The sequence below is a fragment of the Psittacula echo genome, assembly GCF_963264785.1.
Source record: "Psittacula echo genome assembly, chromosome: 27".
NCBI classification, from domain to species: Eukaryota; Metazoa; Chordata; class Aves; order Psittaciformes; family Psittacidae; genus Psittacula; species Psittacula echo.
Genome location: NC_137762.1, coordinates 1,918,318 through 1,930,778, shown reverse-complemented (window position 1 = coordinate 1,930,778; position 12,461 = coordinate 1,918,318). Strand labels below are relative to the sequence as shown.

The 12,461-nt window shown below is 48.6% G+C and overlaps 1 protein-coding gene across 1 annotated transcript; it reads right to left on the bottom strand.

Annotated features, from left to right (window-relative positions):
• Positions 1-6,563: 6,563 nt before the first annotated feature.
• On the bottom strand, positions 6,564-10,070 carry HOXC13 (homeobox C13; the record flags this gene model as incomplete). The annotated part of the gene is made up of 2 exons (XM_080635266.1): positions 6,564-7,217; positions 9,437-10,070. 2 exons carry the CDS (start codon positions 10,068-10,070, stop codon positions 6,961-6,963), a joined length of 891 nt encoding a protein of 296 aa, XP_080491392.1. The 3' UTR covers positions 6,564-6,960.
• Positions 10,071-12,461: the final 2,391 nt, after the last annotated feature.

Here is a 12,461-nt window from a genome sequence, read left to right as displayed (position 1 = left end):
CTCTGTCTCCTCCACCCCTCCGGCCTCGTCTCTTCACGGAATCAAAACTAAAATTTAAGCGAAAAAAACAATTAAAATGGCCTCAGCCTAACGGCCACAGCAACACATTTATCTTTCACATACCCACTTTCAGTTTTCTCTCAGAAAAGACTGTGAAATTTAACCCTCATAGAGCAAAAATAGCCCACAACATATATATTGTATCTTTCTGCCTGGAAAAACGAGGGGCAAAAGCGAATTGAAAGGTCTCCTTGTGCTTCTGCAGGTTGGAAAAACACATCCCGTCATGGCTCAGTTTTTCTGCTCAACCGAATTTCACCCCAAGTTGGTTGGGAGCTGTAAGGAGTTGCGGTGACTCGAACAAGAAGTTAGCTGCCAGGGCCGAAAAGGAAGTATTTAGGATAAATATATAGATACATGACACGGGGAATAAAATAGAGACAGGCTTTGGAAAACCAACAGAATAGTTATTTCGGGCTATATATCGCTGAAACCTGCCCCAGCTACTTTTTCTGATGTGGAAAATGCATGTCTATAGACATCTCGTAGATATAGAAGTGTACAATACTCCTCATAGATATATAAGTGTGCAAGACAGCTCATCGATACACTGGTGTAGAAGACACCTCGTAGACACAGAAGTGTTCAAAGCACCTTCTAGATATCTATATAATAGGGTAGTAAAAAGGAATCCGTAGGAGCTGGGCAAAAAAGAGAAATATTAACATGGGAAAGAGGTAAATGGATGGGAATAAAAATGTCTACGACACTTCAGCTCATCCAATATACAAATCATCCAGGGCAGGTTTCAGTTTCAAAGACGGCAGGTCCCAGCCTCGGTGCAAGGAATAGTTAAATGCCTGGAATATCATGATATTTTTCCCCACCTTTGCCAGCAGAGGATCTTCTCCTCCTATTAGACTAATGTAAACTGATGCCTGCATCCTTTGTAAGGCAAAGGTTTAGTCCCCAACTTTCAGGAAGTTGGCTTCGTCCTCCAGCTCTGTTTTAAGGAAGAAGTTGGCGTTTTGCACTGTAATTCCCTTGGAGGACTGAAAACCCCCAACAACTGTAACAACAAACCGGTTAATGGTCTAGAAATCACGACTCTTGAGCAAATCACAATTGGAGAGCCTGCAAAGCGTGATCTCACTTATTTAATGTTCCTTGTAAAGGAAGGGAAAGTGGTGAGGAGGAAAGGGAGTTTATTAAACCTACGGCGGGTCCCACTGTGGGCTGAACCAGCTCCCTGCCAGGCAGCAGCTTTCCCCCAAAGCGGAGGCGACAGGAAACACGACATTTTGCTGGATATAATTCTTAAACACCCATAAACACGAGGGTTTCCCCAACGTGCTGCTCCACGTAGGCGAGGCAGCTTGTAAGCTAGGACCCAGCGGTGCTGGAGGAGTCTGTGGGATGTGTGTGCATACACACACTGTGTTGGCTGTCAGTGGCTTAAGAAATAATATTTTGGCAAAGCCTTTAGAAGCCTCTTTTGTTGCTATCAACAAAAAAACCCCAAAACAAGATCGCTTTTCTTTTTAAGACCAAGCGCTTCCATAACAGACAGAAAGTGAACCAGGAAGAGTTATACTCACCTCTGCACTGAGCGCAGGGCTGTGAAAGCAGAATTCCCCCTCCAGATTAGGAAGTTATTCTTTTAAAAGATGCGTTAGAGAAAAAAATAATAAAACATACATACGTAAATGAGGGTGAGCTATTAAGAGAAATCATGAAAGAAAAAATACAGAAAAGAAGGGAAAAATAGAAGGAAAATAGAAAAAAGAGAGAAAGAAAGAGAGTGAGAAATAAGGACAAAAGAGAGAAAGAGAGGAGAGAGAAAAGAGAGAAAGAAAGGGAGAAAGAGAGAGGAGAGAGAAGGAGAAAGGAAGAAAGGAAGAAAGGAAGAAAGGAAGAAAGGAAGAAAGGAAGGAAGGAAGGAAGGAAGGAAGGAAGGAAGGAAGGAAGGAAGGAAGGAAGGAAGGAAGGAAGGAAGGAAGGAAGAAAGAAAGAAAGAAAGAAAGAAAGAAAGAAAGAAATAAAGAAAGAAAGAAAGAAAGAAAGAAAGAAAGAAAGAAAGAAAGAAAGAAGGAAAGAAAGAAGGAAGGAAGGAAGGAAGGAAGGAAGGAAGGAAAGAAAGAAAGAAAGAAAGAAAGAAAGAAAGAAAGAAAGAAAGAAAGAAAGAAAGAAAGAAAGAAAGAAAGAGAAAATATAAAACAGTGAAAGAAAAATAGAAAGGAAAAAATAGGAGAAAAAAAATAAAACAAAAAAAGATACCAGGAAAAAAGAAAAGGTCGAGGGAAATCCCTTGTCCGGGATTTTACCATAAAGGCTGCGGTTGGGAAGTTATTCAAAGTCCTCGATACAAAGGAAAGAAAAGGCTAAACTTGGGAAACTTCCTTTTCAGGGCTTTATTGTTGGCCATTAGCCCGCCTGTCTAGACTTCAAATAACACCTTGTTTATCTGTAAACAGGAGCGGGAGCTGCCTGGTGAGGAGAAGATCAAGGGTGAGGGACCCCGCGCTTATTATCCTCGCAGCTCGTGATGTCAAGGTCAAACAACGCCTAGTCACGGTCAAGGGTAATACAGGAGTGACGTCACGGCCTGCTGACCTAACACCCAGCGAGCTACGGGCAGGGCGCTGATGGATAAATAAGCAAGGAAAAGAGAAGCCCGCCATTCCCAGTGCTATTCCTATGGGGAGTGTGAAGAAATAAGTGGGAAAAAGGTAGAAATTAAATGGATTTCTGTTCCTGGGGGGGGGGGGGGTGGGTCACGTCCGATGGAGCTCGGCTTCCCTGCCCGCGGAACTTCAGCAGGGAAATAATAAGCTCTTCTACGGGTTTTGCGTGTGTGCGCTCAATTCTCATTTGAATTTCTTCTCCGGCGGGCAAGTGCCTCGTTCAGTGCGCTTGGAAGAGGATGACCAAGTAACTTGAGTTGAAGGTTGTATTTTGCCTTTCGTAGGGGAAAAAAATCCCTCCCCCGCAACCAATCAACCAAAACACAGCCCCAAAACCAAACCGAACAGCTCAAATCAACCATGTCTGTGATCGCCAGGAGGACATATCTAGAAGAAATTAAGAGTTATTTTTTCCCCACCAGCCCCGAAAACACCTTTTTTCCACCCAAAGCGCATGTATTAAAGGGAAGACAGAGTGTCCGCGGCTGTGCGCAGAGGGAGATAAGGTCTAATTTTCCCAAGAAGGGAAAATCTGTCTGTCCCGGATTCCCTCTCCGCCCCGAGAGTCCGATCCCGACCTCCCTCTGCCGTCATCCCGACCCGATTCCGAAGTTAAGACTTAGTCCCACTTTGAGAAGATTGAACCCCGAGGTCTCGAGTACATCGGGGTTGGGGTCCCCCTTTCCTGGGGTCTACACTCTCCCGTAAAGCTTCCCACCTCAGCATCGCCTGCCTGCATCCGTCTTCTTTGCCGGGTCCCGGGCGGTGGGCCAGCCCCCGAGGGGAGGGAGGAGGCGTCAGGCGACACCGAAAATATAAATGTATTTCAAAATATCGTGGGAAAAAAGGGCAATGGCAGGAGACCGCCTGGTTTCCTTCTTTCGCCAGTATCTGCCCACCAATTCCATCCAAACCCCTTGGTGCCCTGAAGCGTTATGAATGAATTTCTTGTTTCTTCTCTGGTTTGGGGTTTGTTTTCCTTTTTGCCCCTTTCCTTTTTAATACTTCCCACGCGACTTGAAAGAGCGACCGACACACAAACCGACACACAGACAGCCCTGTCCCCCTTCAACAGAATTAAACCACAACTGACAAACACTTCTAAAACTGGAAACTCCGTGAACACTTGGGCTCCGTTATATACACCCCTAAAGAACAAAACCCCCTCATTTATCCTTATCCTCTCCCTCCCTCCGACAGCCCTCGCCCAATATTCTCATTTTAATAATTTTATTTTTTAATTTTTTCAAAAAAGAAAAGAAAAACAAAGATTAAATTCAGGTATAATGAGGTAAAACAGAGCCACCGCCACCAGCACGTTCGCTGTCGGGATGTCGGATTTGGGCTTGTCTGGAATTGCTCTCAGGCGTTGCTGTGTCTGCACACACAGCAAGCTTCCTTTATTTATTTTTTTATTTATTTTAAGAGGAAGAGAATGGTTTTTTTACACCCCAAACTACATATTCTGGTGGTTCTCGTAGGTTTTCACCAACGACTTCATCCCACTATAGCTGCGGCAATGGGTTGCTGGAGGTATCGTGGTATTCCAGAGCTGAGAGTTTTGGAAAAAAAGCATGAAAATCATAAGAATTTAAGCTCTGCTTCTGTTTCCAAACAGAAGTTCTTCATAATTAACGCAGGAAACACCCTCAGAACAGTGCCCGGGTTTCTCCACTCATTGGAGAAATCAGGGACGGGGCTTAGAAATAAAAGACCCCCTTTTTTCAGCCCCCCGCTAAGGGATGGAGAGGTGAAAGGAGAGGATCCAGCTCCCGGTTCGCCCTGTTACCAGTATCAGACAAAGTGGCGTCCCCTCTTACCTGAGATCTGGGATCACACAGGGATTCCAAATCCATATGGAGCTTTCCCAGTATTTCTGGGGGTGGGATGGGTTGATGGAGGGAGGTTATCCATACTCCACCATGCATCTGTTTTCTGTACCCGTTTATAAAGCTATAGGTAGACCCGTACATACACACTGGTGCAGACTGGGATCTACTCACCCCTTCGTGTGATAACACAGAGGGTGCTCTTGAATATAAATTCATATATACATAAAAATTTATATATCTAACATACATATTATTTACCCACGATTCCATAGAATAATGCAGATGTTTGCATTTGGTTCTGCATATATAAATTTATATATATAAACCCCATATATTTCATCTATTCACCATTCCATAGAATAACATAGAGGGCTGCACTTGGCTATGTACCTATCAATTTATGTATTTAATATACATTCTTATCTACCCACCATTCCATAGAATAACATAGAGGGTTGCACTTGCATATATATATGTAAATTTATATATTGTGTGTGGATACGTTGGTATATGCAGCATATTATATGTGATAGAATCATATACAGACATACAGCGATTGCCTGATTACCCAGACTTATATAAATTACACGCACACCATCAAGCCCCGCACACATACATATAACACGCACATATATATAATACCTACACACCGACGCCCAGATCATAAAAAGAAACGGACATACACGATCCTACGTACATGCCATTATATACCCTTGTATAAATGTATATATAAATTCTATATATATGTATTTATGCATAATATCTTGAGCACCTAGGGTGTTTACGGGCGCATTTCTGCCAACACCAATGCTAATCTCATTTTCATAGAGCTTGTGCCGGCTCTATCTATCCCTCGTATAAATATATGCACACGCTCGATGCAAATTTAACCCGCAATAACATTGTTTTAGGTTACATGCCTTTAAAAGCTTTTTCTCCCCCCTTTCCCTCCCCTTCTGATCATTTAACGAGGTGATTAAATCTAGCAGATATTAAGGTAGATTGTAATGCGCCTATGGAAACAATTTCCTTTCTCGTATTTCTTCCCGAGCTGCCCGGCCGGCTCGGGGCCGCGTAAGATCCGCTGGTAGGAGATATTTATCTAGGGACGGAGCTGAAGTCAAACAGGTTTAGTGAAACCTTTGAGAGGGAGATTTAAAGAGATTAGAAGCGTCTCTGAAAAGCCATCGCCTTTTCACTGGGGCTAAGTGGCGAGGCAGGAAAATAAGGACAAAAAAAAAGAGAGGAAAAATAGGGAAAAAACTTCAATAAAAAGCAATCAGCTAGGTCAATCTCTGCGGATTTATTTCCCCCGCTTTTTACTTCCCCTGGGAACAGCCCTCCTTGGGGACAGGCATCTATCCTTCGCATCCTCCGCCTGCTTTCAGGCAGCCCCTAATTAAGAGTTTTCTACTCAAATTTGCCAGATTTCCCCCTTTTCTCCTCCGTCCTTTCTCCGCGGAGGTTCCCGCCCGGGTTGTGTTTCGCGGTGTGGGGATAGGAGGCAGCTGGAGGGAAGGGTGAGAAAAGAGCAGGGCTACAAAGAGGTGCACAAAGAGCCTCTCCTCAAGGCAAAAACAACAACAAAAAAGGGTATTTATTTTTAAGAAAGGTCATCTGCAGTCGGTACATATCGTCTGGACACCACAATATTATATACATATACAAGACATTCAAAATAAAAAAGGATGCTTTTACATATCCAAAGAACACTGTCGATAATTAGCCGGGTTAAAGAGGGAAAGAAACAAACCCCAAAGACAATATTGTGCATTTTCCATCTTGTCAGCGGAGCACAGGCATTCCAGTTTTACGGCAGAGATATAGAAACCCTTAGGAGAACATACCCAAAATAGTCTCGTACAGCAACTCCCTTCCATCTAGGACCTAAAATCAGTGGTCAGGATATTTAAGCGATACCGAGCAATGGTTTTCTTCCCACAATAGCAGCTTTATTTCTTATTTTCGGTCCCTAGTGCCGAGAAAATACGAAGCTGATGCATCTTTGCCATAGGGTCTCCATACATTGGTACATCGGTGGGTGAAATGGCCCGAGATAGGGAAGACTGGCGAGGGGGTCGACTATACAACGTTACAGGGCAACAGTCAAGAGTTCAGCTCTCCTTTAACGTAACTACACTCTTAGCTTATGAGTATATTCTTTCAAAAATGTACACAGTTGAACCTTATCAAGTGGATATCTCAGAGCAGAACTGGGGGGTTCACAGTCAGAGAGGGGTGGAGGGATAAATCAAAGATGCGCTCGGTGGGGTTTTGGGGGATGCTCATCTGCATTCATGAATGTTGATTTTTTTTCTATATTTTTTTTAAATAGTAAATTGGAATCAGCAGAGTCCTGATGATCTTATCATACAAGCTACCAGATAAATATTTACGCTTCTTGTTCCTTTTCCTTGCCCCTTCTCCTCCAAAGTCATTCTCTGTCAGGTGGCATGGAGATGCGCTGTCTTGGACTTGCTCACCACCTTCTTTTCCTTGACCCTCCGGTTCTGGAACCAGATAGTCACTTGGCGCTCGGACAGGTTGGTAGTGGCCGAAATCCTTCTTCTCTTCTCTTTGGTGATGAATTTGCTGGCCGCGTACTCCTTTTCCAACTCTTTCAGCTGGATTTTGGTGTAAGGGACCCTTTTTTTCCGTCCCCTCCGGTAGCTGCTGACTTCGGGTTGTAAGGGGACCACGTCTGGATTAAAAATGAGAACAAAAGCAAAGAAAATATATAAGGAAGAGGGAAAGAGGGAGGTTTTGCATCCCAGGGCGTAGGGATTTCTGTACATCAGGGAGAGAAAGAAAGGGGTGATAAAGGAGGATAAAGAGTGGAGGAATGCAAGCAAAGAGAAAGCGGAAAAAAGAGGGGAAAAAAGAGACAAGGCAGGCAGAAAATGCATCCAGCGAGGGGAATAATACTATAATAATAGGAATAATAACATAATATTCGTAATTCACGTGGTGGAAACGTGTTTTTCTTGGTGGCACTGTCTACGCTGCTAAACAAGGAGCATCAAATCAACCCGCTGACTGAAGGTGTGCAGATAATCCAAGGGACCTTCCGAACGGATGGATTTTTGACAATATCTGGAGTTTTTGCCCTGTTTTCTTCTTCCTTTCCCGCCCTCTTCATTCCTCCCCTTCTCAGCAGCAAACCTCCTCGGGCATCCCCGAACACCCAGCCTGGTGCAGGGACAAGTGCATCCCCCACACCCCAGCCCCTCCAGCAGCTTCGTGCGGCCCAGGAAGCCCCTCTGGGTGGGGGGCACTCAGATACCCAGAAAGAATAGCCCAAGCCCCCTTTTCCCGTGGCTTTTCGCGGAGGGGGGGGACGACGACGACAGGGAAAATACTCTGTTCTGTGCAAAGGGGCTACGGGGAATAGTAGGGGTTCAGCAGGGATGCTGGGGCACCTTCACCCCTACTCTGCTGGCACTGGGGGTTTGGGGCAAAGCTCCACCCAAGCTTTCGGGCAGCTCCATCCCCTTTCAACGGCTTTGGGGAGAGACCTGGGCGACTAATCTCCTCGCCGCCAAGGTGTGACCCAGCTGGTTGGAGCGGGAAGATGGAGGCGAGCTCTCCTCGCAGGCAGCGCAGCCCCAATTATGGCTGACAGGAATTAATTGGGGAGCCCCTGGGAGAGCCGGGGGGACGATCGGCTCTTTAGGAGGGGGGAAATTGGGGTGCTGAGGGTGCAGCAAAGGTGGGGGGCAGGAATCTCCTTCAGGGAAGGGTTCACAGGAGCCGAAGGCAATGGGAAGAGAAAGCATTTGCGGCGGCAGCCTCCCCCAAATACAGCTTGAATGCAAGGACCTCCCGCCCAGAACCCCCTCATATACCCATCATGCAGCCAACAAAGCATCACCAATTCCCTCCACCTTCTCCCCAGAAGCTTCCGGGAAAGCCAATTCCTTCGTCCGTCTTTGTCACTAAGAAGGAAAATACATGAACCGATGTGATCCCTCATTGCTCCCCCAAAGGACTAATGCGACCCATCCCTTCTTGCCTTCCAAGGGTCAGTTCCCCCTCCTCTTTTATTGTAGTTATCCCCTGCCGCGTCCTTCCCCACCCAGCGCTGGGGGGCCGGAATGGGGCTGGGGGAAGGACAGGGAGGCAGCACCTACCATCACCTTCCTCCTCCCCGCTGTCGTAGGAGCCCGGAGCACGCAGGGCACGGTGGGACAGGGAGGGGAAGGGAGTGGGGTATTCGTCGGGCTGAGAGATGCTCCAGGGAGGGGATTTGCCTCGCCGGGTCCTGCGGGCTGGCAGCCGGGCAGGGTGCATACCTGACCCCGGCAGAAGCCTCGTCAACCCCCCCTCGCACCTCTGCCTGTCTCCTTCCCCTCCAAACAGCCTCATTTGTCACTTGACACCTATTCCTATAATTGTGTGCAATTGTGATATGATTAATGTCCCAGCCTCCGACACTTCTCATTCGACTGAGCCACCAGAGAAGGTTGGTTGGGTGTTTGGACTTGTTTTGTTTGGTTTTAATTTTTTTGTTCCCTATTTAAGCTTTCCGCATTTCAAGAAGCAGCAAGAGGACGTGGAAAAAAGAAAAGGAAGGCACTTCTCGTTAGGTGAGACAAGCATAGGGAGGAGAGAAGAAAGGGAAGAATTAAACGGCAAAGTTACTTTCCAAGCAAGCTCACGGCATGTATTTTGATTCAGAAATGATTGCTTCACCTCCTTTCCCATACATGTTCATACACATTGCCTTGCACAGGAGGCATTCCAGAGCCGTTTCTTCCCCTTTAATTACATATACAGGCATACACGGATCTATCTGTTTATATATACGTATATATACATACATATATATGCACACTCATCCGCATACACGCACGTCCCCACCTCCGGTGCGAGCTGGCGGTTGGGAAGCAGGTGAGCATGCCGTTTCCCGGAGCAGCCTACCTGGGAAAGGTGATTTCCAGAGGTGCGCGGACTGCGATTGCTCTTTGGAGCAGTACACTTGCCCATCCCAGCCATTAGAAAGAGCCCAGTGTTGGTAACCTTCCATGGGAAGCAAAGCGTCGTGTCTCGGTTCCGGATGACCACCGAGCCCCGGTACCACCGACACGTCCAAATAGCCCGGGACCGCCTGGTAGGAGCTGGGAAAACCGGGATAAAAGGCGAATTCTTTGGCCCTCGACGGCAGCTCCTCGCCAGGCAGGGGCCCGCCGGCCTCGGGGTACTTCTCCCCGGGGTGGTAAGCGCAGGGTTTCTGCTGCAAGTTGACTCCGTGGGAGTGGGACAACCTGCAGCCGTAGTAGCCTCCGCCGAAGGGGTAACCGTAGCCCAGCGCCGCGCTGGAAGCCGCCCCCGACGGGCACTGGCGTGGGGGCTCTGCTGCCGCCAGCTCAGCATACGCCGCTCCCTGGGGCGGTGGTGGTGGCGGTGGGGCGGTGGGCACGGCGAGTCCCGCGTGGGGCATCATCTCCCGGCAGTGTCCCAGCCCTTCCATGCGGTTCTTCTCCCGCGGGGCGTCCTCGCAGCGGCAGGCGAGGCCGTCGGGCCAACGCGGGGGGAGGCCGAGCGGTGCCGTCATGTCATGCCGCGCTGCTCCCGCCGCCGCCGCCTCCTCTTCTTCTTCTTCCTCCTCCTTCTCCGCCGCCTCCTCTTCCTCCTCCTCTTCCTCCTCCTCGGCCGCCGCCGCCGCCGTCGGGGAAAGCTCCGCGCCGCGCCCCGCCGCCCCGCGACCCCCCCAACATATCGGCGCCGTGCGCGCATGCGCCGCACCCCCGCCGCCGTCGCTCCATTAAGAAATCCGCCTCGGCCACGCCTCCCCCCCGCCCCCCCCGCCCCGACGTGTCCCTGCACACGTGACCCCACCGCCACGATCATTGGTTGGGTGCCTCCCCCCTCCTCCGTCCCTGCGCTCCCGCCCCGTCGTGGGGAGAACGAACCGGGGGGGTGCACAAAGAGCCACGCGTGGGGGGCTGGGTCGTGTCCCCCCCCCATCCGCCGTGTCCCCACGGACAACCCGAAACACCACGTGGAGGGTGATGCTTTCCCTCGAAGCTCCCCCCCCCCCGCCGTGTTTCAGCGTGGGCAAAGGATGCTCAAATCCATATATTGGAGGGGGGGCAAGGAAAACCACCTACCCTCAATATTCCAACGGGAAACGACGGACAATCACCCCACGATGCTTCGAGGGGGTGCCAAAAAGCCTCCCCCCCTCCTTTATTATTTCGCGGTGGAACCTATTCACTACTTTTTCCTTCCCAAAGTATTTCCTCCCCTCCCCCCCCGGCTAAAATGCTTTTAAAAAGCAAAATATCTTCCCAAAAGCCCCCGCCCCCCCCCCAGTTTTCCCGCCAGACTCCGAAATAATTTGATTTCCCTCCATTCAGCGCGCACGTGTGTGATAATTATTGATTTAGTTAATAGATCAGTGCTAAATAGCTCAGTGGCGATATGGGGGTAGAGATGAGACCGGGAGGGGTAGGGGTATGGATGAGGCCCCGAGGGTTGTGTCTTGGCCCAAGATGATTTGGGGGGAGGATGTGATGTGAATTAATTCCTAAAGCGGGGTCGGGCTGAAATGGAATTGGGGAAAATTCGGGAAAATTAGGGAAAATGATAGTAAAATGACAGGTTGCTGGCTGGGAGTGATTGGGGGGGTGTGTGTGTTGGGACTCGGAGGGAATGAAGCCTTTGGGGGACGCCCGGGGAGGAATTCTTAAGGGAAGGAGGAAGCTCAGAGGTCTTCAGCACTCCCAAAAAGGTAGAAAACAGGGGAAAACGTGGGGGGAAATGGTACATTTTAGGACTGGAGTCTCAGTCTTTGAGAGGGGAGGTGAGCTCCCCCCACATTTTCCCTGGGGAGGGGTGCCATGGGGACTGGGGATCCCTTCGGGACTGCCCCAGATTGTCCCTGTGCCCCGTGGGGTGCGAAGAAGAGTTCTCCATCACCCTGCCCGGCTCGAGCTGCCGAAGGGGATTTTCGGCGACCGAAAGGGCCGTCGAAGTCCAAGTTCAAGGCGAGGGAGCCCAAGCGGGTCCCTGCGAGCACCAGGAATGCGGCACCTTCTGAGGGCCTGAGAGTGGGTTCGGAAGTGGAATGGAAAAGGGCTGCAGTGGGTAGAGATGGGGGAAGATGAAAAGAGGAAAAATAGGGGAATGGGGTGGTATGAAGTGGAATAAAATTGAATTGAAAGAAATAAAAGAAAGGTAAATACAATAAGAACAAAAGAAAACTAAATGTAAAGATCAAAATTAAAAATAAATTAAAAAAATAAAGAAAAAATAGTGGCAATTAATATGAATTAGGAAATAAAATAAAATATAATAAAATAAGTAAAATAAGTGAAAAAGCCGTGCCAGCACCTTTGGAATTCCACAAAGCGCCGTGAATCCATCCAGCAATCACCCAGCAGACCTACTCCCCCCCATCCCAAGAACCACATGGCTCGAGGGATAATGCAGAAGCCGAACGAGAAACGACGTGTAAATTAAAGCCGGGTGTCCCCCATGTCGGGGCCACGGGAAGGGGGGAGCGGAACAAAACCCCTTCCCTCCCTCAGCAGCCCTCGATATATTTGTTTTCCCCCTTTAATTTGTAAGAGGTAGTGAACAATTTGTTGCACATGTCCCATGTGCGCGGCGTGGGGAGGGAATTCAATGTACACGTACATTACACATGTAAAGGTTGCTGCGAGGGTGGCAGGGTTGGGTGCTGGGGTGCTCGGGGGAAGACGGGAGCCACAAGGAAAGGAACTCGGGCCAGAGAAGTGAAATATCAAATAGCTCTGACGGGCTTTGCCACCTCGGCTCGTGAGAAGAGTGGGTCAATGGGACGCTGAATTTTGTCATTCAGTGGGTTATACGCTGGAAATTAAGGGAGGGAGGGGAAGCAAAGGAAAAAGAGAAGATAAGAGGAAAAAAGGGGTGAAAGAAGGAAAAAAATATAAGAAAACAAGAGAAAAAGAAGGGTGAA